Source organism: Madurella fahalii, assembly GCF_045866475.1.
Source record: "Madurella fahalii IFM 68171 DNA, scaffold_4, whole genome shotgun sequence".
NCBI classification, from domain to species: Eukaryota; Fungi; Ascomycota; class Sordariomycetes; order Sordariales; genus Madurella; species Madurella fahalii.
In genome coordinates, this window is record NW_027263974.1 from 4,215,469 (window position 1) to 4,241,953 (window position 26,485).

The 26,485-nt window shown below is 55.8% G+C and overlaps 9 protein-coding genes and 1 non-coding gene across 10 annotated transcripts; 5 read left to right on the plus strand and 5 right to left on the minus strand.

Annotated features, from left to right (window-relative positions):
• Positions 1 to 237: 237 nt before the first annotated feature.
• On the plus strand, positions 238 to 741 carry MFIFM68171_08221 (uncharacterized protein; the record flags this gene model as incomplete). The annotated part of the gene is made up of 1 exon (XM_071063641.1): positions 238 to 741. The coding sequence occupies one exon, from the start codon at positions 238 to 240 to the stop codon at positions 739 to 741; it is 504 nt and encodes a 167-aa protein (XP_070919742.1).
• A 58-nt stretch (positions 742 to 799) lies between these two features.
• Positions 800 to 1,924, minus strand: MFIFM68171_08222 (uncharacterized protein; the record flags this gene model as incomplete). Its single annotated transcript, XM_071063642.1, has 3 exons — positions 800 to 936; positions 988 to 1,393; positions 1,454 to 1,924. 3 exons carry the CDS (start codon positions 1,922 to 1,924, stop codon positions 800 to 802), a joined length of 1,014 nt encoding a protein of 337 aa, XP_070919743.1.
• A 1,107-nt stretch (positions 1,925 to 3,031) lies between these two features.
• MFIFM68171_08223 (uncharacterized protein) lies at positions 3,032 to 4,366 on the plus strand (the record flags this gene model as incomplete). Its single annotated transcript, XM_071063643.1, has 1 exon — positions 3,032 to 4,366. One exon carries the CDS (start codon positions 3,032 to 3,034, stop codon positions 4,364 to 4,366), a length of 1,335 nt encoding a protein of 444 aa, XP_070919744.1.
• Positions 4,367 to 6,504: 2,138 nt separating this feature from the next.
• On the minus strand, positions 6,505 to 8,153 carry MFIFM68171_08224 (uncharacterized protein; the record flags this gene model as incomplete). Its single annotated transcript, XM_071063644.1, has 5 exons — positions 6,505 to 6,901; positions 6,957 to 7,023; positions 7,075 to 7,163; positions 7,218 to 7,243; positions 7,371 to 8,153. The coding sequence occupies 5 exons, from the start codon at positions 8,151 to 8,153 to the stop codon at positions 6,505 to 6,507; spliced, it is 1,362 nt and encodes a 453-aa protein (XP_070919745.1).
• A 472-nt stretch (positions 8,154 to 8,625) lies between these two features.
• MFIFM68171_08225 (uncharacterized protein) lies at positions 8,626 to 9,907 on the minus strand (the record flags this gene model as incomplete). The annotated part of the gene is made up of 2 exons (XM_071063645.1): positions 8,626 to 9,561; positions 9,620 to 9,907. The coding sequence occupies 2 exons, from the start codon at positions 9,905 to 9,907 to the stop codon at positions 8,626 to 8,628; spliced, it is 1,224 nt and encodes a 407-aa protein (XP_070919746.1).
• A 784-nt stretch (positions 9,908 to 10,691) lies between these two features.
• On the plus strand, positions 10,692 to 12,976 carry MFIFM68171_08226 (uncharacterized protein; the record flags this gene model as incomplete). Its single annotated transcript, XM_071063646.1, has 4 exons — positions 10,692 to 11,033; positions 11,083 to 11,810; positions 11,859 to 12,089; positions 12,163 to 12,976. The coding sequence occupies 4 exons, from the start codon at positions 10,692 to 10,694 to the stop codon at positions 12,974 to 12,976; spliced, it is 2,115 nt and encodes a 704-aa protein (XP_070919747.1).
• A 493-nt stretch (positions 12,977 to 13,469) lies between these two features.
• MFIFM68171_08227 (uncharacterized protein) lies at positions 13,470 to 16,768 on the minus strand (the record flags this gene model as incomplete). Its single annotated transcript, XM_071063647.1, has 3 exons — positions 13,470 to 13,510; positions 13,563 to 14,555; positions 14,617 to 16,768. 3 exons carry the CDS (start codon positions 16,766 to 16,768, stop codon positions 13,470 to 13,472), a joined length of 3,186 nt encoding a protein of 1,061 aa, XP_070919748.1.
• Positions 16,769 to 17,343: 575 nt separating this feature from the next.
• MFIFM68171_t115 lies at positions 17,344 to 17,426 on the plus strand. The gene is given in 2 exon segments: positions 17,344 to 17,380; positions 17,392 to 17,426. It is a non-coding gene; the product is annotated as a tRNA-Gln (tRNA).
• Positions 17,427 to 18,465: 1,039 nt separating this feature from the next.
• MFIFM68171_08228 (uncharacterized protein) lies at positions 18,466 to 22,233 on the minus strand (the record flags this gene model as incomplete). Its single annotated transcript, XM_071063648.1, has 7 exons — positions 18,466 to 18,798; positions 18,909 to 19,157; positions 19,228 to 20,850; positions 20,898 to 21,304; positions 21,374 to 21,566; positions 21,619 to 21,857; positions 21,918 to 22,233. The coding sequence occupies 7 exons, from the start codon at positions 22,231 to 22,233 to the stop codon at positions 18,466 to 18,468; spliced, it is 3,360 nt and encodes a 1,119-aa protein (XP_070919749.1).
• Positions 22,234 to 23,529: 1,296 nt separating this feature from the next.
• On the plus strand, positions 23,530 to 25,707 carry MFIFM68171_08229 (uncharacterized protein; the record flags this gene model as incomplete). Its single annotated transcript, XM_071063649.1, has 4 exons — positions 23,530 to 23,812; positions 23,869 to 23,883; positions 23,935 to 25,315; positions 25,374 to 25,707. The coding sequence occupies 4 exons, from the start codon at positions 23,530 to 23,532 to the stop codon at positions 25,705 to 25,707; spliced, it is 2,013 nt and encodes a 670-aa protein (XP_070919750.1).
• Positions 25,708 to 26,485: the final 778 nt, after the last annotated feature.

The window sequence follows — 26,485 nt, forward strand, 5'->3', positions numbered from 1 at the left end:
GTTGATGTGGAGTTTGTAGTAGTCACTCTTTGTAAAACAACCAACTCGATTCCATCGTTAAATCCTCCGACGAGTAATTCAGTAAACCATGCCGACTGCAGACATTCCCAGGCTCGGTCATCGGGCAGCATTTAGCTGTAGCGGGCTTGTAACGAGTTCGACGTCGTTGTCACCAACCATATCGACCTGCAAGCGATATTCTCGAAAGACAAATCTGTGCTGGGCCGTATCGCTAAAATGGGCGGTTCTCTGGACATTCTCAGCAAGTTTCGTATCCGGGTATATGCAAAGGAGTTGCTGAATTGCGTCAGCCTTGAGCGCAATGGGTTGGTCGTAGTCCAGGCGGGAGACCTTGGCTGTCTTCTTGTGTCTCACCAGCTCCGGAACCTGTGGCTTCCGCCCGCCCACACAAGAAGCATTAAGAATAAAGACATTATCGACGGGGCAGAGAGCATGTTTGTCGGGGCACTTGCGTACGCGATGGCAACCGGGAGGCTTGTAGTCGAAGCGGCAAAACTTGCTATGGTTGCCGCCAGCTTTCGACTGGAATGTCCAGCGCCAGAAAAAGAACGACCGAAAGAGTCTCTTTGGGACTGGGAGCGTTATGCTTGGGAGCGGGCCAAAGCAAAACCCCCTTCAGTTTGGGACCTTCCTCTGGAGCAGCGGGAGGGCAAGGAGTACTGGTACGGACAGAACCTAGCAGAGAAGCTTGAGGCTTATGATAAGCTTCTGAAAATGTAGTTCGCTAGACCATGGTAAATTATAGGCTCACGTTGCCTTGTCAGAGTATACAGGACGATCAGATTTTCCCTATGCCAGCTCCCAACTTAACCAGTGGTGCGACCAACAACAGTGGAGTCAACTTGTACTTGTACGGCGCCTTGACGAAGTCCCCAACTTGTGTGATGTTTACCCCGGCACCTCCCCAGTCGTTCCCTGTGGAGCCGTGTAAGCAAGCATGTCACGCATAAGAATCAGAACACTTACTCGCTCCGAGATTTGCATAGCCATCCAACTCCTCATCACCGCACGTGCACGTATTGGGTGAATCGTCGGGAATGACCAGACCGTAGGTGCTGAGCGCCTCACGGGTATTGCCCCTGAACACGTTTCCTTCCACAAGAACCTGGTTGTCGGAGCGAGAGTGGATTGCTTGGTAGAGGAAATCGACATAGAGGTTGTTGTAGACGTGCTGATGACCGAAACGGCCGGCAGGGCCGCGCGTACCCTCGTTACGCCAATAGTTGTGATGGTAGGTGATGTGGAGATGCCCGAAATCAATGTCTCGGAACGTGGCGTCGTTGCCGACAAGAGAAGACTTCCAGTGATCATGGAAGTAATTCCACGAGACGGTGATCCAATCGGATCCTCGGATGATGTCGACTTGCCCGTCCTACATGCAGCACGGGTTAGTATGAGGGTGAAAAGAACGGCCTGGTGCGATAATACTCACAAACGCGTCGGGGCCTTGCGAGATGTCCGACGTGAACTCGTTGTGGTCTACCCAGACCCTAGTCGAGTTCCGGATGGTGATGCAGTCGTTATCCCGGATAAAGCTAATCTTCAAGTTCCGGATGATGACATTCGTGGAGTTGTATACATCAAGGCCGCTCCCTGTGATGTGGGCCGTCCTCCCAACCCCGATGACGGACTTGTTGGATCCGATCTTGGGACGAGAACTGAAATTGAGCTCCCCTTTCACCCTGACGATTTTAGGCTCGTCGCCAGCAACGGCTGCTGTGAAGTCATCCACATTGTCGACAACCACAGTTGCGCCGCCCTTTCCGCCCGTGGTAGTGCCGATCGGATTGTCCTTTGCGAATCCCTCAACATCCCACGATGCAAGGCCGAACGATCCCAGAGGGAATGCCCTTGTCAATGGGGCGGCGGCTGATAATAAGATGATGAGGTTGTTGAGCCGCATGCTGGGCAATCCTGGTACCTGGGTATCCGGATGGAAAAGGGAGGTGAAGACGCCCTACAAAGGTGGAGATGATATACAACTTAATATAGACAGGCCAATGGCTTGATGTACTCGATACTACTGTAGGAACGCGTACACATAGCGTAAGTTCGCAGCTTCAGCGCAGCTAAAGCGAGTGGAGAAATGGATTTCCAGCGGGGAACCCTGTCGTCCATGTCGCACACCAATGAAGCTTTGGTCTGCTCTGAGGATTTACCCGTCTTTCCAGGAAAACCTGCGCCAAGCCGCCACCGGTTAAGGAGAGGTTGTCCGTGAGTGGTGGAAATATGCAATCCGCCAACAGCGTGGTGGCTCCCGAAGCTACCTAACCCACGATAAACACCTCGATCGTCATGCACGGTAAGCTTAACAACATGGCCAGTCCTCTCAACATGTAGTGGTCCGGGTGAAGGGTTATCGGTGAGTTGCCAAGCGGTGTAGTCCTGGTACTGTACGTCAACACCCTTTGCGAATCGACAGATGATTACTACAACCGAGATTTTCCCACCGAGGAAACCATTCTTTGCGTTGTCGCTCTGCTAGCTATAGTATTTTTGGTCGGTTGGACAATAGCCATCGCAACAGTTCTCGGATGGCAGGGAGGGTTATAGTAGTATAACCCCAATCCTTAGAGAGCCTTCCTACCAGGAGAATTGTTTTGTTTGTCATTAACAGACCACAGTATCAGCGTTAATGGTTAGGTAAGCGCAATGGGATGGAGCCACCATAGTCTCCGATCCGGCCAGGGCAAATGTTAAAGTGGCAGACAATTTAGAACAGTCTCTCAACCGTAATGTCCATTTAGTGGTCAACAAATACACTTTGACAGTGAACTGGGTGGTAATCGTAACCCTGATTCCATCGCGGCTAATTCAGTCCGAATAACGAACACACCAACCGCCTTGTGATCTAAAAATACAGAATATTGTCGCAGACGCTTTTCCTTGACTATGATGTAACCTTCCTCCTCGACACTCTACCTACCCATCCATCCTCGCCTTCAGTCGACTTCCATCACCTAACGAGCCTCTCAAGGCCACCAGACATCCACCGAAGCATAGCATCGCAATGCAGCTTTGCCTCCCCCTCATATTCCTCCTCCTCCACCTCACATCCGCAACCCCCCCTCCTCTCCCCCATCTCAACCTCACCATCACCACATCCAAAACCTACCAAACCATCCGCGGCTTCGGCATCGGGCTCTCCCCATCCAGCCCAGACGCCCTGCTCAGCCTCGCCGAGCCCCACCAATCCGACGTCTTCTCCCTGCTATTCAACACCTCCTCCGAGGGACGGGGCGCGGGAGCCGGGTTTTCCATCCTCCGCTTGGAATTGGACAGCAGCGCTAGTACTAGCCCCCCGAACCGGAAAATCACATGGGGCGGGCCGCAGGTGTGGGTTGCCCAGGAGGCCATTCGGAAGTTTGGATTGCGGTCGTTCTACGCCAGTGCTGGGGCTAGTGCGGGCGGCGGCAAAGGGGAGCGTTGGGCGACGGGCTACGGGCGGTATCTGGCGCGGTTTGTGAGGGAGTATTGGGAGAGGGCGATCCCCGTGGCCTGGATCGGGTTGGTGGATGACCCAGAAAAGGGGGATAGGCAACGGGCGTTGGATGCCGCGGGTGGGGTGAGGGAAGAGCTGGATGAGATCGGCTTGGGCGAGGTGGGGGTTGGGTGTTGCGAAGATAGAGGGTGGGCGGATGTGAACGGGGTGATGGCCGAGGCAAAGAGGGCTGGGCTGGATGTGGTTACGGCTTGGAGGAACAGCGGAACTAGTGTTGCTACGGAAGAGCTGGTGGATACGGCGCTGCCGGTGTGGGTGACTGGCAAGGGCCCGGGAATGGGACCGAAGGGAATGTCTGATACTTGGTATCGGAACGGGGATGAGAATGAGGGTTTGGGTTGGGCGCTCAATATCCATTATGCGCTGACAGTCGGTAATGTGGGAGCTTACATCCACCGGATCGGAATCTCGCGAAACACGGAAGAAGCACCGTTGATCAGGACTCTGCAGGGTGTTACGAGCGCGGCCGTCCCGTATACCGTTGGACCCGCATATTGGGCAGCTGCACAATTCAGCAGATTCATCCGGCCGGGGGCAAGGAGGATCCGGATTGAGCAGCACAGCGACACTGACGAGCTGACGATCCGGTCGAGCGCTTTCGAGAATGAGAACGGGGGCATTGTGGCTCAGGTGATCAACAACGGTGATCAAGCTGCCACAGCAAGATTTTCATTTCCGGGTCTGTTAAACACGGAGCGGGTGTGCACATATGAGACCTGGCTCACAGATGATGAGCGCAGACTTGCTCGGATTTCTAACCCGAGACCACTGCATCTGTCCGGTGTTTTCGATACAACCCTTGCCAGCAGATCTTTAACCTCCGTAATTCTAAAATGCAACTGAGCGGGAATCGAATTATGGAAAAAAGAATTCTTCGCACCTGCTGCCTTCCGCCTGGTTGAACTTCCATCGCACGCTGGCCCTAGGTCCGCGTCCATCCGCCAGATACGGCTCCCATTCACAAATACAGGAAAGGCAGCAGAGCCGTACCAATTGCCTTAGGCCGGAAACAGGCACAGGGCTTTTATGTTAACCTTAACATGAGCTTCACCAATCAAGACGCTGAAGACTGGAAAGCGAAAATGATCGACTCTAGTCGCTCAGAATAGATCAGCACCTTTCTACTGAGAAGAAGGGAAAAGGAATTAGAGACGCCTATCAGTCCATTAGAAAAGAACCTTTTCCCGTGTTCATTACAGGAGTAATTACCATACACACATACCTGCTGTAAGTACCTACAGTAAGGCACCTTAGGTAAGGTATTAATGCAGCAAAAGCTCCGAAAATCTTTCAGGTTCATAGATTGTGGACCTGGTTGGGTCACATCGGTCCCCGCCCGCCTTCCTCTCGCAACACGCACACACACCCTCTATTTCCCTCTTTCCCGCCAGCAAGGCCCCGGCTTGAGCTGTGGCTTGACCCCGCTCAAGCGGATGAAACCCTTAGACAGCTTTCCCTGTCTCTCAATCATTTGAGTCCAAACTGAGGAGGTACAGTACTGCTCGCTAAATGACTGAGGATGCTATAATCCTCGAGGGCACGACGCTTACCGATTGGAATCGGTACTGATGATCGCTGATTTTCGCCTCTGAGTCCTCCGTTGACCCTCTTCCTCGGGTACTTTCACGTGTCCCTCCGCGGCATGCATGTGGGTTGCAATCCCTGGTACTGGGTTGGTACGTAGTTGAACATTATACTTGATACAGCCGATCGTTCCCGTTTTGGTCGGTGCGGCGCTGGCAGCGCTGTGTGCACCAAATGTCTAAATTTGTAACACAATGCCATCTTTACATGTTCATTGGACGGGTGCTTTACAGTTAGCTTCAAGGGTAAATTGAAATGACCAGTCGATGTCGCTTTGGCGGTTCAAAATCCCTCCGGTGAGAGTACACAGGCGTATAATAGGCCGGCTAGGAATAAGCACTTTCCTTAGCGGCACATCGCTGTGTTACAGGGCATCAACCATCGGCCCGGGTCTAGGCCCATCGAGCCGAGTACCTACTGTACTTGTACCTAGTTGCCTATAAGAGTACGATGATCCGCCCTAGTGTCGGTGATCTTTCCTCCCCGACGCTTTTTGTTCCCCTCCTGCAAAGGATTCATCTGACCAGGATCATTGAAACCATGCGGTCGTCTTTCCTCGTCGCCCTGTGCAGTCTCACGGCAGTCCTCAGCACGCCCGTCGCGCACACGGCGGGTGGCAAGGCTGAGAGAGAGATCCTAGATCCGCGAGACCATTCCTGCGATCACACGACCACGTGCTGCACCGACGGTCACTGCAGGAGCTACTGCACACACGGTAGCGGCTTTCTGAACTGCTACAGGTCCAGGGTGAGTGAGCCAAACAGCCCACTCCTCCCCCTCGGAGGGTTCGAAGCGTAATGGCTGAGCTTCCTACAGTGCATCCCTCGACAGTCGATTCCCTTCGGTACTTGCGAGTGCATTTGCAGCTATGGTTCGTAATACTATTCAGGGTCCAAGCAGAGGCACGATTCAGACGCTGGTGCCAGAACTACAATGGAAGTGACGCCAAGAATAATTAAAATATCGGACCGCACCTTCTGGCGCAATATCCCTGTTCTTCTTGTACGCTCAGCCCCGTAGCAACAAACGTGCTTGGCGTCCTGTTAGCTTGGAACCGTGTTTATCCGTGTGTATGGGACCGAGTGAGGTGGTCAATTGATCTCCTGTAATACATGCAGCGTCCGCATCTGCTTTGTAGCTTCGTGGCTCTGCTTGTCTTACATAGTTTCAAGGCAAAGTCCCCCGCATATGCGGCTCAGATTAGCGTGATGTAATGTATTGGGTGGCGTCCTGGAGGCCTGCGCGGTCCGGGACTGTGAATTGATACATTAAGCTTCTTAGCAAAAACAGAAGATGACTAATAACGCCCTTATCTTGGTGGCCCAGATGTAGACCTCTACATTTCGATCCATCATTAATTAAGGTGGTTAGAGTCGCGAATGTAGGGAGTGAAACGTCTAATTCGAAGACGCTTCTTTTCGCCTCTTTTCCTCAAGCTCTCGCTCAATCCGCTCAATAACCCCCTTCAACATCTTGAGTTTCTCTGCGCCAAATTTTCCAGGCACTCCAAAACCGTCAATCTCGTGCTTAACCTTCAGCGTGTACTCCAGCGCTTTCTCAAGGTTGCCGACGTGGTAGTACAGTCGCGCTGGAACTTCGTACATGCCACCCATCTGGTCAGTTAGGCCTTCCTCTTCCACGATTTTGAATAGAGTCTCGGCTTCCTCGAGAGCCTTCTCAAACTCTCCTTTCTGAGCCAGCTTGACTACCTCTTCCTGGAGCAATGGGATTTGAGTGCGGCGGGCGTCCGATGCATTGAGGGCCTCGGGGGACGCCGTGCAGAGGGAGCATTGGCTACACAATGTGAGTCATTCTTAGTTTGAGAAAGTTTGGAACGGTGAGTGCGTACCACTTGAAGCCCCAGATCCTCTCTAATATCTCTCGTCGCTCCTTCGATGGCATACCAGCAGCCGAGTCTATTGTCCACGTTAGTGGCATGCGATAGAGTCCCGTCAAGGACGACGTACAGGTGATGGTGATCTCCTCGCCGGGCTCGATATCCTCCGCCGTCCAAACCGTCATGGCCAGCGTGGTTTCCGAAAAGTGAATGAAAGCACTAAACCATCAGTCATCACTTCTCGATTAAGAATCACTATAGGCGGACACTTACTTTGGCTTACAAGCATGATTAAACCTCTTTCCCGCACCCTCGTCAGTCTTTCGTTTCCGCACACGAAAAGTCATACTTAAAAAAAAAAAAAAAAAAAAAAAAAAAAAAAAAAAAAGAAGAAGAAGAAGAAGAAAGAAAAAATAAGCAACTCACCGCCAAATCCGCAAATAACGCCATGTACTCCTTCCCCTCAATCCCCACAGCGAACGTATTCGTCAACATGACCTCCTCTATCTCGCTCGCGGCCCTTTCTTCTCCCTCCTCCTCTTCTTCCTCCTCCTCCTCCGCGTCTTCTTCATCCTTCTCCGCCTTCTCCGCCTTCTCCGCCCGCTCCCCATCTCTCCTCGCCAACCTCGCCAGGCCCGCCACCTTCTGCGGCTCGCTCAGCCGCTCCACCGCCACCCTCAGCAGCTCCTGCACCTCCTCCCGCATCACGTCCGCGGGGTACTCGACGGCCGCGATGACGCTGGCGTGGTCGACCAGCACGACGCGGCCCTTCTCCAGCCTCCGCGTGGCGACCGCGCCCTTGCCCTTGCCCGGCACGTCACGCACCTCGTAAGGGGGCGAGTGGTATAGCTTGCTGGGCGCGAAGAAGGGGGTGTCGACGCGGTGGGCGAGCGGGTGCAGGAGGGAGGCGGCCTGGTCCGGGGTGGTGATGACGCTGATCCCGTGGCCCTTGGGCGCGGCCGCGTTGGTGAAGACGCACCACGGCTCTTCGTCGGCCGGGATGCAGTGCGGCCGATGTGTCCATGGGAACCAGGCGCGCGGGGTGGAGATGGGGATGTTAGAGTCGACGCAGAGCGAGAGGGTGTTGTAGTCCAACGGAGACAGAGGGGTGCCGGGCCCGCATTGCTCTGGTGCGGGTGGCGCTTCTGAGGAGGCGGCGAGATGGGTTAAGGAAAGGGAGGTGAAGGCGAGGGTTGTTAAGGAACGCATTATTTTTTGGATGGTGAGATTCGCGTTGGGAGGTTGTCGACCAGCCATGTGAAAGTCTAGCCGGGGAGAGGATATTAAGGATGAGGTTGACACATGAGAACAGTGTTGAAATTGACAGCTTGCATTGTCAATGCTGTTGCTACAGAAGTACTTGGTTATTTAGCCGGAGTAGGTGAACGTGGTGTCTCATGAGCCGCCAAGCGGGAGCAGGGCAGTTGTTATATTCTGGTACCGCGGAGATTATCCGCAGCGTTGCACCGAAAAGCTACTACCTGAGGTAAGGTTATTACAGCACTACCGTGCGCTTCTGTTTTGTTAAGTTGCCACTAGACGAGAAGACCACCACCGGTCGGCTGTAAAGTTGCGGACCACAAACTCCGAATGTCTCGTAGAACGGAGATTTCTGTGTTAACATCGTTGAATTTCCTCAACGTCCACCCCCCAGCAGCTACTAGTGGCAATAGGGCACACCTCAAACAACAGCCATGTGCACCTCCATCCCGCTCTCAGTCTCCCACTTCACCCTCACCCCCGGCGCGACAAAATAGATCGCCCCCTCTCCCAACTCGAACATCTTCCCATCCGCCTCCATCTTCCCGCTGCCCCTCGTAACAATCATAACCCCAGGTCCGTCGCCCTCTTCAATCTCGTCCGTCTCCCCGGCCTTCAACGCTGCCTTGAGCATATTAAACTCGCTCATCGGTGGCGCATACACCCTCGTCTTGCCCGTGTTGCTCTTCGCTGTCTTTACGTCCCTCAGCAACACGTCACCCGTCGAATGCGCCTTGAACGTTAGCGTATCGGTAAACATGTCAATGTTATTCCGATCCGCGGGTGGGCAGAACCCCGAGTTGAGCACATTGTTGCTCCGCGCCATGCACTCGACGATGTCTCCGCTCAGATAAGCGTGGATGCCGTCGGCGGGGATAAATAGCGCCTCTCCTGGCTCTAGGGTCATAAAGTTCATGCATGTCAGAGCAACCAACGAGCCCGGGTCCTCCGGGCCGTATTGTTCTTGCAGACGTTGGAGAAGGTCGGGGATGTAGGCTGCTCGGGCTTGGGCAAAGTCGGATTTCGGGGTCTTGAGGAGAAGATCCTGGGTGGATTTGACGGTAGCCTCATCGGCTTTGAGGAGGTTGCGGGTGACTTCGCGGAGTGTCTTGTCGGTCCATTGGGTGGCATGTGTGTCTGCTGGGACGAAGGGGCGGAGCGCGGGGAGGTTAAAGAGCGGCGCGATCTCGGCGAGGGGCTTGAAGCCGGCAAAGACTTCAAATTTGGAGAGGGCGACGGCGATCTCAGGTTTATGATTGGGATCGGTGAAGTTGTCGGGGTCTCTGACGTGCAGTTGCGCTGCGAGATCCTTGTTGGGGTGGATCTGGAGTGGAAGGGCCTTGGCGATCGAGAGGATCTGCGAGTTTTGTGTCAGAGGATATGATGCTCGACCAAAATCAGTTTGACGGGCCAACCTTGGGCAGGAACGGTAACTGTCCTCCAAACTGCTCAATCACCTTCTTCCCAAGTAGCGTCTCCTGGTTCTTGTCGAGCACGTCCTTGAGCAATTCGCCAGTCTTCAGCACCCGGGCAGGGTAGTCGGGGTAATCCCCAAACCACATCTCCGAGTAGAATTCATCGTCCTTGATTTGGAAACTCGGATCCGTCTTCTTGCAAAGCTGGGCGGCGAGCGACTGTTGCCCCTGTTTACCCCATGGGTAATTGTTGCAGCTGCCGGAAAGTTGGAAGACGCGGTCAGTCATGATGGGTGTAATGCCGGTCGGAGAGAGCGTGAGGAGGTGAATTGACCGTGCGTTGATTAACTACCTAGTAGATAGGCCATCTTGGGCGGGTTTTTGGCGAGGGTTTTGAAGAGTTGTATATCTCCATGTCGTCATGACATCATGTTGTCACCTCCTATCGGCTCGTGGAACCGGCAAAGTGGAGACCAACGGCCCGGTTGCTCGGGTGGGACCGAATGCCTCCCCTGAGATCTGTGACAATAGAGCAGTCCTTACCTCGCAAACTCAGGCGTAGTTCATATTGTATTTTAGTGAATATTGTGTAGTTTCTACTATGTTGAATAATGCTCCCGGCAACATCCGGCCGCATCGAGTGTCCACCAGAAGAACTCTGCCAACTGCGAGCAGCCGGCAGCAACGTGTAAGTGACCCCATTTGTCTCCATAACTCTTCTGCGCTTTCTCGAGCCGAACATCTAAAGGCAGAAAAGGAATGTTTGACCCGTCTCATTCCTAGTCAGAATCATCGCAGCGAAGAAGAGGAATGCGTCAAAGTTGGAATTTAGCGCCTAAGCGGGCGGCCCAGTGTTCTGGAGGCTGCGTCACTTCTCAGGTTTGCCAGCTGCTGATTGGCGCCATTGATGTCATGGTTCCTTTGAGCAACACCCAGCTCCGCTTCCAACATCAGATGCTCCTTAAATGGTCCCAGAACACCCCAGACTTCGGACGAAGCCATGCTCAATGCAATCCCGAGCGCATGGTAGGGAACCGGGCTATAGGCATACTTCCCACGAATTAATGTCAGCATGGATTCCGACCGCCCGAATGCGGCTCCGCCAAGCACCAGCGCAGCTGCAGACACTGGACCTGGCGTAGGTGTCAAAGACTACCTCCCCGTCCCGGCGTCAAATCCCGCGAATACCGCCGGCCGAGACAGTCTAGGTACCGCAGACGACCTTCAAGGCGGGCAGACTCTATCACACGCCCTGGCCGCAGACAACCAGAGAGAGCAAGGGCGCGCCCAGCAAGAGCACGATCGCCAAGTGCTTGACCTCGGATGGAATGAGAAAAAGCAGGATATCGCCGCCCCATTGGTGGCTGGTATGGACAATGAAGAGCTGTGGCTGCTCGTTCGGCGTTTCAACAAGGCAAGCTTCGTCGAAGACTTGGGAGGCAGAGCACACTAACACGTCTCAGCAAATCTACCACGTCAAGTCCACCCCTTATCCAGCGCCCGGCGGCTTAGACCTCAACATTGCCGATGATGAAGAGTTCTCTCCGGACAAGATGCGCGCCAACATTGAGCGACTCTACATGACTGTGGGGGTCGGATTGCTTGCTGGTGTCAAACACATCGCCCGTCTCCGGTCTTGGCGCGAGACGCAACGCACGGCATGTTTCGCAGCAGCCTACTTCACCGCCTGGCTGTTTGACCTTTTGGCTCCTCTTCTATCGGCCATGCTTGTCGCACTCATTGCGGTTCCCGAATCGCGCGGCATCTTGTTCCCTCCAGCCCCGGTCTCTCTAGTCGACAGCAAAACCGGTGGCGTGCAGAAACCAAAGGCGGGCCTCCTTGGCAGCCGCGACAGCGCTACGGGCGCGCCGGAAAACCACAAGGGCGAAGCGGTCGAGCAGGAGGCTAGTAATTTCGTTAGCAGCATCGCCTCGGTTGCCTTGAGCAGTGCCGCCGGGAAGCACCCACAAGGCGATCAAGACTCAGATGAGAATGGGGCAACTGACGCAGCTCCTGATCCAACCGCCCTTGCTGTCAAGGCCGCCGACGCCAAAGATAAGGCTGCCGGGTCCAAGCCTAGCGCCAAGCACGACAAGACCAAGGTCCCCGTGGAGACAGCCATGTGGTCCAAGATGCGCCCCATCATGCATACCATCGGCACCATGGCAGACACCTGGGAGCGTTTCGCCAAGTACGTCTACCGCTTTTCGTATTTCCAAACCTGACTGACATGCCCCAGCGCGCTTACCCCGATCCCCGTCTTCCCCTCCGAAGTCTTCCGTCTGCGTCTCGTCGCCCTTCTCCTGCCTCTCGTCTTCGGCGTCTCCCTCTTCGTCACGCCCTACATCTTCCTCAAGTCCCTTTCCCTCTTTATTGGCCTCATATTTTTCGGCGACCCCCTCATTTCGCGGGGTCTAGATTGGCTCAACCGCACCATTCCCAACTGGCAAAAGCTTCTCGAGCCGCGCAAGTACGTCTCCCTCACCTAGCTTGTATGATAAATAAAAACAAAACAACTCCCGCTAACAACCCCTCTCCAACAGCACGATCCTCAAAGGCGTCCCCACAAACGCCCAACTGACCCTCACCCTCCTCCGCCGCGGCGAAGCCAACCACGCCCCGCTGCCCCCGCCGCCGCGCATCTCGTCGCCTCCGCCGTCGGAGCCCGCCTCGGTCACCGACGCCCACCTGCGCGCCACTGGCGCCGGGCCACCCCTCAACGCATCGCAGGGGGAGCTGGACGCGGCGATCGCGCAGCCGGACCCGGCGACGGCCCACGAGACGGGCGGCGCGGACGTGGACGCGGCGCGGGAGACCAAGCACGGGAAGACGGGGAGCCGGCTCCTGGGCTTCTTCCGCGGCACCACGCGCGGCGTGGTCAAGACGGCCGTGGGCACCGACACGGTCCGCGCCAAGGCCGGCAGCGAGCCCGCCCGGAACCGCCTCGGCGTCATCCCCGCCCGCCACGCGGCTGCGCCGGTCAGCGGGCCGGTCGAGTTCGAGGCGCGCTACGAGGGCCGCAAGGGCTGTGTTTATCTCAGCGACGCGGGCACGGTGCCGGTTGTGGCGTTTGGGGAGGGCAGTCGGTCGAGGGTGAAGATTGGAGGCGCCGAGAGGGAGGACGTCCACCCCGTTTGGAGCGTCCCTGTCGGCGATGTGGTGGAGATGAAGAAGATTGGAGGTTACGGGTGGAAGGCGAAGCTGGTGGTGGGCTGGTCGATGGAGAGGGAGGTGAAGGATGGGTTGGAGATTAAGACGGTGGATGGGAGGGAGTTCAAGGTCACGGCTGTGCCGTTGAGGGATGAGCTGTTTAATCGATTGGTGGCAATGGGAGCACAGAAGTGGGAGGCGTGGTGAGCGGCATGACCTGACCCGAGTCAAAGTTTGGAAATCTTTCTCAGAGGCAGTGCGTTGATTTTGTTGAGCGATGTCAGTTTGGCGGGGAGATCCCGGGCGGGAGAATTGTGTTTAATGAAGCCGTGTCACTATTTTGGAGACTTGCCTAGGATTTCAGGAGTGACCAGCCACGACGCCGTTGAGGATACAGAAAACAATTTTTAACGCTTTCCAATGTCATAAACTGTGTTTATGGAACCCGTGAAGCATCATAATGGTGAAGAACGCAATTGTTGGCCACAATTACAGATTATGGAAGTACTTGACGATACCCAGGTATCCAACCTTGTTCCAGAAAGTGAGTTATTTCCTACGTCGTCTCAAGTTGACAGATTCACGAGTTTTTATATTGTAGCCAAGTCCCCACAGCTTGTCGTTGACAACTTAGAGCGCCATAAAACCACCAGTTGCCCACCCTACTAGCCACCAATGCGTTGTTTGTAAAAGTAAGTACCTAAAACCCAAACATATTCTCATCCTCCACATATCCCCAATCTAAGCGTCGCGGTTAGCACCGGCACGTAGCACCAAACGCAAGATAACATACCTCTCAGCGCGGGCAACACAACCCCCTGCACCATCCCGGGTGGTCCGCACAGGAACACCACGCTGCCCTTTTCGGGCGGGAACAGATACCGCCTCAACAAGGCGGCATCGACCCTGCCGCGCTCGCCCGCCCACCCGTCCCCGGGCTGGCTCAGGACGTGCGTGATCCGGACCTGGCCGCGAGAGCGTTCCTCGAAGCGGTCCAGCTCGTCGCGCAGGAGGATGTCGCCCTCGGTCCGGTTGGCGTCCACGGCCCGCACCTCGGTCGGGTCCCCCTCGTCCAGCAGGATCCGCGCCATCAGCGCGTACCCCGGCGTGATCCCCGACCCGCCCAGCACCAGCGACACGCGCCCGAACCGCATCCGGCGCGCCGACGGGCCCGAGATCCAGAACTCCCCCCGCCCCAGGTACGTGATGTCCCCCGTTGGCCCCCGGATCTCGACCTCCTCGCCCAGCGGCATGCAGTCGAGGAGGTTGGAGAGCGCGCCGCCCGGCTGGTCCTCGGTCGGGAAGTAGGTCTTGATGGTCAGGTCGAACGTCCCTTCCGGCGCGGTGGATTTGGATTCGAGGATGGAGGGGGGGGAGTCGCGCCGCGGTTGGTTGGTGGAGGGGTTTTGTTGCCGCTCCTCTTCGTTGGATCCGGGCTCGGTTTGGGGGACTGAGGTGTTGCCGTCTTCAGTGAGGATCGGGCGGGTGGGCGTGTAGGAGCGGACGAGCATCTTATCTTGGAGGTGGAAACCGAGCTGGATGTGTTGGCATGTGCCGAGGCCGAGGGATGATTTGCCCGCGGGGAGCTCAAAGGTGTAGGTGCGAGTGTCCGGGGAGACGACGCGGCGGTCGACCAGTTTGACGGGCACCCAGCGGTGTTTTTGGAGCGCTAAGTGATCGCCTTTGCCTTGCTTCTGGGCGTTTTCGGCCCGCTCCTTGGCTGCTGCCTCGGCGCCCTGTTTGATGAAGCGTGCTGTCTTTTCGGTGACTTGGCCGAGAATGCATTCTGCGACGCATGGTTAACACACCGAGACATTCCAAAGGATGAATGTGAGGTATTGACATACCATGCAGCTTGTTGTAGGCAAAATCATCATGGATGCTGGAAAACTCATCGGTTGTCTCGTGATGGCACCGGCCTGCATGCGTCATGATGGATGATTTCCCCCCGGGATGCCACGCCAGCACGCTCGTTACATCGTACACCTTGTTGTCCACCACAATCCAGCAGTCATCTTCCCTGTCGTGCTTCTCGATCTCCTCGCGAGTGAACTGCTTCCGCGGTGTACCGCCTTCCTGTTTGGCTTGGGCAAGCTTGGCCTCCTGGGACGGCTTCATCCATCCACCACTCAACGACGCCGCCTCAGTGGGATGCCGGAACAGCACTGCAGGCGTATTGTCCTCGTGGTCGGTGATTGTCTCAGTCATGACCGTGTACCAGGAGTTGTTCATCATGCCCATGACATTCCAGGTCAACTCTCGCGGTTGCGTGTTCTTAGCCGCATCCAAGCATCTCACAACGACACTCGGCGCCCGCACCAGATCCGCCAATTCCACATCGATCTGCCAGAATACCCACGACCAAAATTTGCTACCGTGTCGGATGGGAAAGTCAGGGAATCGCCGAGTCGCAAACAGCCATCCTTTCCCCCCGTCGAGCGACACCTCAACTTGTTGGACTTCGTGCCCGGCGCCGTTGTGTGCATATCCCTGTATACGGTAGGTCTTTCCCGCCTTGACATCCTTCATTGGTATCACCTCACCCTGGACAGGCTTACAAATCACCGAGTTCACATTCTGCTGGTTGATTGCCGTGCTTGGATGATTGAACAAGACCTTGGCAAACTCACTGTCCTTATCTGTTACAAACGGCGGCAGCAGACGATTGTCCCAGATGTGGTAGTAGCTCTCATTCTCGTGGTCACTGATCCATATCCGCCGGAGCCACTTGACACAGCGGGCGGCGACGTAGCCGGGGATTATAAGGCGTACGGGGTATCCATGATCAGGGGGCAATGGGAGGTCGTTCATCTCCATAGCGAGGAGGATGTCGTTGGTCGGGTCCATCGCGTACTCAAAGGGAATCGAGGTTTCGTAGGGGCCTTCGCTCGGCATGTCAGCGCCTGCAAAGTTGACCCAGTATCGGGTGCCGGCGGGGAGGCTTTCAGGAATTCCGGCGGACGACAAGACGTCCCGCAGGAGTGGGCCTTTCCAGTACGCGCAGCCGATCGACGCCGCAGCATTGTTGGCACCTTTTGTCTTGCGGAGCAGGTTGAGCTCCTTGCGCCGGTTGCCAGTGCATGCGATGGCGACGGGGATGCTGATGGTCGAGTCTCGGTAGCGCGTCTTGAGCTGATCCATGGTCAACGACAGAGTGTTGCCGTTGTATTCGATGTCCAGTTTGTGAAACTCCCACAGCAACCGCGGCACCGGGCCGTGGTTGCGGATAAAGTGCAGCTCGTTGGGCGTGATCAAGCCACCCTCGAACAGCTGTATCAGCGAGGGTTCAGCGTTCATCGGATGCTTCCCCGTAAGACGAATCAAGCCGGGATACCGGGGAAGCCAATTGTCCGGGGTGAATTGATCTTGCTCGTCGATGGTGATGGACGACCTGTTATGTGTCTGGGGGGACTTCCCTTTGCCGTCATTTTCTTTGAGGCTTGCTCTGTGATGCCTCTCAGCTTGGAGAGTCTCCAAAAAGGCGCGTTCCTGGACGGTTAGTTCCGGTTTCTCGCCCTCCTTGTGATGTCGTTGATCTTGGCTGTCGCCACCAGGGAGGCTACCGCCCTGCTTTTCATGTTCCGCTTGCTTCTGTTCCTCCGCTTCCCCCGCCTTTTGCCATTTCCGCACGTTCGCTGGCCATCTCTGCTTATTCTTGACCCAGTCCTCGGTCGTTTGTAGCACGTAGCGCCAGCCTAGAGACCTGTTCTCGGGATGGCGCAGATGAAACGAGGGTTGGTGCTGTATCAGATCGCGGAAATTGACTAGGGCGCCAGTGTCAATCTTTCGGCGCAGCTCCTCGAGCTGACGGCGAGCGTCTTCGATCTCGCCCTCATGGTCTGAGTCCCGGTCGGCATGACCTGGTCGACGGCCGTCTTTGTTTTTGAACCCTATGCTATGAGAGTGCCGCTGGACCCAATCCGGTTCGTCCCTGATGTCCTGCTCAGAAGACCCTGGTTGGTCTTTGATATTGACTTCCCAGGGCACGTGGTGTGGCATGATCGGTCATGGCCAAGAGAGCTCGAAACCTAAAGGTAGGCAGGGTACTTGTTCCGAGCAGGAGACAAGGAGCAGATTACTGGGCCATGACAGAAACTCGGAATTTGATGAAATATCGGCTGCCATGAGCACCCCAGACCAGTGACGTCGTTGGCATGTGATTTGACTCGCTAGGAGATTTGCACGGTCGGCAAGCGAAGTCTGACACAGAGAAACCGGTTATTGGCCATCGCTCATTCGACATTTCTCCTCGGAACACTGTGCCGAGCAAACAGAATTGATAGTGACTGAGAGCGCAGCACGCTCTCTCTCTCTCTCTCTCTCTTTTGCTTCAAGTTGGATTCATTTGATTTGTTAACCTGTTTTTCGCGTTTGACATGGTGGGCAATCCATTCCGTGCAAGGCCAACGTAGTAGCTGGGATGTACGTGCGTCTGTTTACAGACACGCTTTAAATGTATCCGTGATTGCACAAAAACCGGATTGGTTGTCGATAGGATCAGAACTCGCGAGTTATAGGAGGAGCTATTCTCCGTGTGGCGCCAAGAACGAAGCCCTTAACCACCAGGGTCAACAGGTTCTATAGTGTAGCGGTTATCACTCCGGATTCTGAGCATCAGAGTATTCCGACAACCCCGGTTCGAGTCCGGGTAGGACCTATGCTTTTGCCCTGTGTTTGCGCCCTTGTTTTGTCATATTCCGTTACGCCCATTGAGTCATGGCAGTCCAGGCTCAGGTGTTCTCGTTTGCCCTCTTCCAGTACACCTCGCAAACGCTATCGTGGCAGTATCCACATTACCCCTCCTCCAGCACATACAAGCTACGTGACACCGTGGAAACGCTAAACATCCCATGTTACCGGTGAGATGGAGTAAATCTGAGCACCTGTAGTCATGTAATGGAGCGTCTTAGTGCCACATCAACGCGGGGTAATTATTGCATTAGAGAAGGATACTTCTTCTATGCCTATTATTCAGTTTGCCCTACGCATATCACTTGTTAAATCCTTGTATCCCGTCACGCGAGGATTAACGAATCCATCCGGTTCTGATACACTCGAGGTCACTCGGCCGATACAAGTCGCAATTGCCTGTAGTTCTCCTTTGTTTCCTCGGTTTTCCGCTTTCTCGTCTCCGTTCCATTACGCTTTTATCGTCATTCTCATCACGATCTCGCCTCTGAGTATAGTTTATTCCCATCTTGTCTCCCAATAAACGCCGCTTAGACGCCGGTAGCAAAAGAGACAATTTGCGAAAAGACGAGGGTCTTCAAGCATTCATGTCATCGCCTTGACTACCTAGGCCTGTGTTCGGTGCTGGCAATGGGGAGAATGATGATGCCTAGCTAGGTACCGCCGTGGTACAGGATGGCCGCTAACTGGGTGTCATCATCTGATCGACCGGCAGCGAAAAGTACAGAGGCCTAGGTAGTCGAGGTGATGGCATAAATTCAGAGAAATGCCTTCCCTATGTTAGGCAAGCAGGCACAGCGACACAAGAGGACCATTACTAATTCTCTTCAAGGACGAAGGTACCAAATTAGCATGTTTGTCAACGAACGATGGGAGCATCGAAACAAGAACCAAATATTAAAACCCCTCATGCAACCAACCATAAAATTGTTTCCCGCCAACCGCAAGGCATCCCTCATCATCCATCCGCAGTCCGCCTTCTTCCCCAGCGAACCCCCAACCCCCGATCACTCCTCATCCCAAACAACCTTCATAGTAACCGGCCACGGCCCCAGCGAGCCCCAGTCCTCCCGCAGGTACTGGACCGCCCCCGTGCCCTGCCCGTCGCCCGTCCTCACAACGACCTTCTTCAGCTGGCCCTGCGGGCCCGGCGCGCGCCGGACGTGCCGGTGCTTGAACAGCGCCCGGAACATCTCGGTCAGCCCGGCCCCGCTGATCTCCCTCCCCAGCAGAGCGTTCGGCCCCGCCGCGAAGCCGAGGTAGCTCTCGACAGGGCGGCGCGGGTCGACGGTGTCTGGGTTGGGGAAGACGGTTGGGCTGTGGGTGGTGTTGTTGTTGAACTATGTTAGGGGGGTTTGTGTAAGTGGGTTTTGCTCTGCGAATATGGGAAGTTCTGAGGGGGGCTTTTTGCGGGAAGAGGGGAGTGGTTTAGGGATGTGGGAAGACTTACGAGGTTGACCGTGACGTGGTCCCCGGCCTGGATCACGATTTCGGTGCCGTCCTCGGCGCGGAGCGAGTCGGCCGTTGTAGCGTGGAAATGGAACCTGCCCCCCGAAGCGGAAAGGCGCACGCCTTCGAGGGCGTACCCTAGTAGTAGGGCGTCGTTGGTGTTGGAGGGCTCTTGGGAGGCGAGGAGGTGGATCTCAGCGAGGTGCGGGGAGCCCTGTGGGGAGAGGTAAAAGTCGGCCGCTTCGGCGAACTGTGAGGTAAGTTTTGTTAGCTACGCTCCTAGTGGGGGGGTTAGGGGAGCGGTGGGTAAGGAAGCTTACTAGCTTCGCCTGCTGCGCGGCCACGCCTGCGGCGGTCGTCAGTACGTGACCCCAGGTGATGTCGTGTGTGCTCAGTCCGGCCTTAGACAAGCCCTTGATGATGCCGATGCCATAGACGCTCAAGGGGTCCTTCTTCTTTGCCTTGGGACTCTTGACCGTGCGCTCAATCGACGTGGCCAGCTGAGCTGCCACCGTCTTGGCAGCCTCCCGCAGTGGGAACATCTTGACAGGGCTGACCTCGGTGAAAACGGCCGCCGCAATGGTCGACAGCACAGCATACAACTCATGCTCCGTGTAAATGCCTTTGCTGTTCTCCTTCGTCCGGAGAGGAAGGTTGAAGATGCTGGACACGAAGAGGGTTGGTGCAATGTTCGCCACATCGCGAACGAGATCGACCATCCTGTTGCCCGCCAGATCGTAGCTCTTGACCTTGAGCAACTCCTCCGTTGCCTTTCTGTAAAACATCTTGACATGGGATAGTAGGTCAGCAGTGCACAGGGGCTGGTTGACCTCCCGACGATGGCTGTCGTGAACTGTCGCATCGCCCGACAACTTGGACTTGCCCTGTCCAGCAAGGGGTTGCAAACCACCATGCCACAACCCCGTGTACTTGTCTTGATTCTCAAACACGCGTCTAGCGGCATCATAAGAATTGACCTCGGTCTCCTTCAGGACCCGACTTGGGCGGCTAAAGTCAAAGAGATGGTCGCGCTTCAGGTCCTTCAGAATCTTCTCCGTTTCTGATGGGACAACCATGGGGTAGTGCGCGTAGACAGAGTTGTAGCTGAAGTGGTTCGGGAACGCGCGGATGAATAGCTTGTAAAACACGCAGCCATGGTTGATGTTCAGATCGTACTGAACGTCGTTGTAGCCCCAGTTAGTGAGGTTGCGGGGGCTGTAATCTACCGTGTAGTGTCGATCACCCCTGACAAGGCAGACGGCATCCGATAAAACAACACGGGAAATTGTGTATGTCGGCGCGATTCCCACGCCGGGCACCATCGGCTCCTTGTTCTCCTCGGCAACCAATCCGGGATACAGTTCCACAAAGTCCGGGTGATCGTACAGACGACGAAGCGACTCGGCGACACCTGGGTCCGAGTTGATGTCCTCGAACGACTCATATGGTTTGAGACCAAAGTGTCTCCGGAACTCATTCAAGCCTGCCACGTTCCACTTCCGCCCCTGAATGATGCCCAGGATCTCGATGGCACGCATAGATGTCGGCACGTTACGTGCACCAAAAGAGCCGGCGCAGTCCTCGACAGCCGATGAAATGCACTCCACAAGCTCATCGTCATTCAACCTCCCGTCAGCGCCCCGTGTGAATTTGCCAATTGGCCGTTCAAGCGGATCTTCGGGAATCCTGCCATCGAACTTGGCGAACCCCATGATCAGATCCGGAACGGTAACCTCGGAGCTCGGCTTGCCGAATAGGTCGTAGTAAAAGTCCTCGATCCACTTGTCGTCCTTTTCCGAGATGCAACTGTGCCAGCGGTAGCAGAGGTTGAACTCGGCAGACACGACGTTGCCTGTCCCGCGCTCGGCACCTTGGTTTGTGCCTACGTCGATGCCCGTATTCACGCGGGGGTCGAGCGTCCAGTTGGTGTCGACTCGGTTCAGCTGCAGATGTCAGCCCCGGTACGGCCCACAGTCCAAGAACGACTTACGTTGACAATGTTCCGCACGTAATCCAGAAGGGTGATGTTGATGTACAAGCCGGAGGTGATCAGCCGTGCGGTCTGGAACAGGTCATTGTCGTACTTCTCCCATGCTGCGGCGGCCCTGTCTCGCTCCAGAGCGGGAGACGGCGGGGTGAACTTCCCATCCTCGTTGATCGCGATAAGGTTTTCGCAAACGTAGTTGTGGACGCGGTTGAACATGATCAACAAAACACTGACGCCTGGCGGCATGCCTAGCAGGCGCTTGTCCGCATAACAATCAGGCTTCAACTTTCCATCCCGGAACGTCCTGATCGTGTCCTGCATCTCTTGGTTGCTCCCATAAAGCGGAGAGAGGTCGAGGTACGATGACGTCTTGGACTTGGTCATATCGCGGTGGTCCGTCCAGAAGAGGTCTGCAAGTGTACAAATGTCAGGCATCTCCCCGGCGGGATCGGCCATTCAGCAACAGGTTCGAAACGTACCATGAATGATGATGCTGGCCCAGTACCATAAAATACTCGAGACGTTGTTCGGGTGCTTTTTGTACTCGGTGCGCTTCATTACCGAGTCGTAGATGAGCGCCGGGTCCGGCAGGGCGCCTTGCCGGAGAACGGTGGTGTTCACCGACCGCGCATATGCCGTGCCAGCTGCTCCAAGCTGGGGGAACATGATGTTCTGCAGAGTCTTAGCTCGTTGGATGCAATCCTGCTTCCGAGCAATAACCTACATTGCATGATCCGTCGGCTTGCCGGTACTGGTACTTGTCACCAACGTACAGGGATGGCGGGTGCTCCAAGGTATACCAGAGCTCGCTCAGGAAAGTGTTTGTCAACTCGACCCGCAACTTGGAGTTGTTTGGCAAATTGGAGACGAGCTGAATCACGCGTTCCATGATCATGGTCTTGTCGTCCGTCAGCTTCTCGCCCTTGATCTTGGCCATGACCATGTGCTTGAGTGTCTTGTAATCTGAGCATGCGCGTCAGCCCGCAGGCACTCTCTTCCCCGCCCAAGTACCTCACCACATACCGGCAGACCGCAGGGTCTTGATGTCCTCTCTGAGCTTCCCCCATTTCTTCGCGTCGCCAAATGTGCCTGCACCTCCTTGGTTGGGTAACGGCTGGACGGTCGCGTGGATGATTTGGCCGTATCGTTCGAGGGCATTGGCGACTCCCTGTCTGTCCGCCTTCGTCGGCTTGAGCTTCCGTAATGTAGGTTTGGGCTTTGCCCGGCTAGCAATCTTCTCGCCAACATCGATTAAGGTTGTCGAGCTCGAACGGCTCGAGCTATTACCTGCGCTGGCGCCATTGGCGGGCTTCTCCCCGTTTTGGTGGATATCTGACATGGTGATTCGACAGGCGCAAAGAATATTCGCAGTTGAAAAGACGGGTTTGGGGGAACCAAGGAGGAACAATCCAGCTGAGGACACAGCGAGCGGAAGAGAAGCGGGGTGGGAGCAACACGCACGGTCAAGGGAATTCAGTGACCTTTCGGCAATTCATAACGGAGCGCTCAAGAGCTCTTGTGTGATCGGCCACGCATGCCGAAGCCATCTTGTGCTCTGCCGCTGCCCACGCAACCGACAGTGCGGCCAATGCCTGGCGGGAAATCTGGTGGAGCTCCGTCCCACACAGGGGTGTGTCTCGGTCAGGCCAAGCTCGAGTTGAATTACACTACTGCAAACGCTCAAGAGACAGACGTGCGTCGCGAGATAGCGTACTAGGCGGTATGAAGAGATGACGGGGCACAATGTTGTCCGGGGTATTCTCTGCGGGCGACCATAGCCTACGGCAAATCGGCGAATACGAACCCAAGACGATCCAGACCCTCGTCGCCGACGTATGCAGTGATCGACCATCCGCCAATCACTGGCGTCTGGGTAGGGTGGACTATTTCGCCGATCAGCGGAGACATGGCTGAAAAGCCGCAATACAACAGGCCGCTTGCAACCCTAATTGAACTTGAGATCGACTCCCGGTTCCGGTTCCGACATCAAGGGTCCACAGACGAGGACCACCGACAGCAACAAGAGCGAGCCTGACAAGTCTAGCGTCGATCCGAGGCTGAGACAAGGCCAATCAACTCCCCCCTCGGTGACTCGGGTCGCCGCTCTTGCCGCCCTTTAGCGTCTTTTGGGCTTCCTCTTTGGTCTCCCGTGCAGACCGGATGCCAGCTGAGGGCTGGGCGTCGGGCTTCGCTCCATGCAACCCTCCCCCAGTCAGTGGTCGCCGAGGATCCGGGCCCAATGATCCTGGGCCAAGAGTCCATCGTTGATAGGACAGTCTGCTAGACTGTGGGTTTCTCGCCCGACCGGGCAGGAAATACCATTTTGCATTGGCAGGGGATCGGCGTCCGGCAGAATTCGAGAGCAAATCTTGTCTTGCTCGGAGGGAAGGGCGTAGGTGGCTGACTTGGGAGCGGGGTTTCCTGCTCATGGTGGGACGTTGCAGGGCTGTTGCAAAATTAGAGAACGGCATTGGCCCTGACCGGGCAGTCGATAAAGAGCGCATCGAGGGCGTTCGAGTGGGGCCGTGATAGGCTGGCAGCGTCTGGATGTTGTTCACGACCACCTCTGTCACTTGTGATACCCCCCTTTCCCAGATCTCCCCTACTCACCTTTCCCACAGCCCAAGGATAAGCCATGGATAAGGTTCATCTGGCGTCCGGTGGACCGGAGAACCACGTAGAGCAGCCCAATCCGGGGATTGATTCCCAGACAGATGTCCCAGAGTTCTTCTCAACCCATCCCCCGTCTCGTCCTAACACGCCAATGGGGCCCGACAAGGATTCCCACTCTCACCATCGGAAGCCCCGCAAGATAGTCCTGTGCTTTGACGGCACCGGTAACAAGTTCCATGGCGATGATAGCGACAGCAATATCCTAAAGATCTTCCGCATGCTTGACAGAACTGCCAGCGACCAGTGTAAGCTCCCTTATCCCATGTCGGAAGCTCCTAGCCCATGCTAACCGTGTACTCAGATCACTATTACCAGCGTATGTTTTGTGCTAACGGTAGTCTTGTGTTGTAAAGCTAACGCGGAAAAGCCGGGATCGGCACGTACGTGGTGTCCAACAGCCTGAGCCGCACCGGGACAGTAGCTAGGTTTAAGTCATGGTATATGAAGGCCAAAGACTCGGCCGTCGGGTCGTCATTCGATCAACATGTGGTGGGCGGATACCGCTTCCTCATGCGTTTCTACAACCCCGGCGATGAGATTTACATCTTTGGCTTCTCGCGCGGCGCCTACATTGCTCGGTTCCTCGCGGAGATGATCGACTATGTCGGGCTCTTGTCGCACGGCAACGAAGAGATGGTCTCGTTCGCGTGGAAAGCCTTCTCCAACTGGCAGAGCCGCCAAGGCAGCACCACGCCCGAAGGGATCAAGAAGAAGAAGGAAATGTACGCGTTTATGAAAGGGTTTCGGGAGACGTTCTCTCGCCCGGTTCGCCGGATTCGATTCCTGGGGCTCTTCGACACTGTCAACAGTGTGCCTCGCTTCGAGACGGCGTGGATGGAGCGGAGCAAGTTTCCGTACACGGCGCGCACTTCAGCAAAGGTGATCCGGCACGCCGTCAGCATTGACGAGCGCCGCGCTAAGTTCCGGCAAGATCTCATCTATCAGAGTGAGTGCGGAAAGAAGCAAAAGCGGTCCAAGCAAAGCCCGGCCCATCAGAAGCTGCACGAGTTGCACGAGAAATACCGCAGGAAGCCAAGCGTCGCGCCGGACCACGGGCGACGTGGTCGGAGGACAACTCTAGAAGTGCCAAACGACGCGGCGCCCTACCGCGCCCGTTCACACTCGACACGGTCCCACAGGACGCACATGACAGGTGGCTCGGCGAGGAACAGCATGCACTGCGACGCAAAGTCGGACGTCTCTGTCGGCCCTCACCCGCATGACGAGGAGCACGACGACATCAACTCCGTTGCAGAATCTGAGGACGAGACGGACCAGGACATTGACGAGGTCTGGTTCGCGGGCGGCCACGCCGACATTGGCGGAGGGTGGGAGATGCTTCCAGACTCCAAGCCGGCGAGCCACGTCCCTCTGACCTGGATGGTGCACGAGGCCATGAAGGCTGGGCTGCACTTCGATCTAGACAAGGTCCGCGAGATGGGCTGCATGGAAGCGCTCGAGGAGGGGTGCATGCCGCCGGCGGGCCGCCAGACCGACGCGCCAGACACGCACGACGGCGATGCCTCGCGCCCGATCCCAAACATCATGGTCCGGAGCTCCAGCACCAGCACGCCGAAGCTCTTCCAGGATTCGACATTTGGCCAGTCGGCTGGGAACAGTTCTCAGAACGACGGTCCGCCCACCTTCAAGGAGATGATGCACAAAGCCCACTGCGCCCGAATCCACGACTCTCTTGAGTTTGATTGCGGCTTGAGCTGGGGGTCAGTAATGGTTTGGAAGATGATGGAGTGAGTGCTTGGAAGAAGCCCCCAAGCGATGGAAGACGGCTGACAGTTGAGCTTCCAGGTACTTGCCGTTCCGCCGCATGGATTTACAGGGAGACGGCTCGTGGAAACCGATCCGCTGGCCGCTTCCTTGCGGCGAAGTACGTGATATACCCGATAATGCGCGCGTTCACGGCAGTGTAATCCGGCGGATGCAACTTGACGAGAGTTATCGGCCGGGCAACTTGATCATCGGCGGCGGAGGCCGAGGTGTCCGTATTGCTTCGCGGGAGCATGGCATTGGCGATTGGGTCTGTGTCGAGCGGGATGGATGTCCAATTGGTGAGGTGTGGATGAAGAGGAGCGCGCTGGAGAAATCTCAGAAAGACAAGGAGAAAACCAAAAAGGGCGACTAAGGAGACACCGTTGAGTGAAATTTGCGGCCTATTCTAGGCAAGGCTCATAGGCCAACCTTCTTTATCATTAACAGCTCCATAGACGGCATTGTGCCAACCTCACCAAACACTAAGCAAAGGCATATGACTAAGGTACTCGCCAGACCCAGCCTGCAGTGCGAGTAAAATCACTTGAAACAAGTTGGGCAAGAGTTGACGCGCCCGGACACAGCGCAGTGTTTAGGGAGAAAATCTCACAGGAGAATGGCACATTCGCATCCCAACCAAAATACTTCGAAAACTAAATCGCAGAGAGACAATAATTGTGACGGCTGTTGAAGTTCGCCACATTTGTTGGTTGTTCCGCTTGCCCTGCCTCACCCTTAATCGCCCTAGCCTCACTATATTCGAACCTCAAGAATTCTCCCCTCTCTCTATTTCCAGCTTGTCCACAATCTTTTGGGCGGCAGCGACGGCGAAACAAGCCGCAGTAAGAGTTGGGTTGCACGCGGTACCGGTGGGAATGACACCACAACCTCCAAGAACATGTTGCGATGCTTCCAGACCCTACTATATTTATCTACGACACTCTCGCTACTTGCCGTGTCGGCCCTGTATGTACCGCATATGTGCAGCGCTGTACCCGGAGCGAGGACCTTTGGCTCGGCCCGGGGAGGAAGCCTCCGAGGGTTCGTGCCACGTTGACCATGCTAATGTAGCGCATTACGCGTCGAGGCCGGCACGGGGCATACACTGTAACGATTCCCAAATGGAGAGCGCAAACCGCCGTAGGTACTGC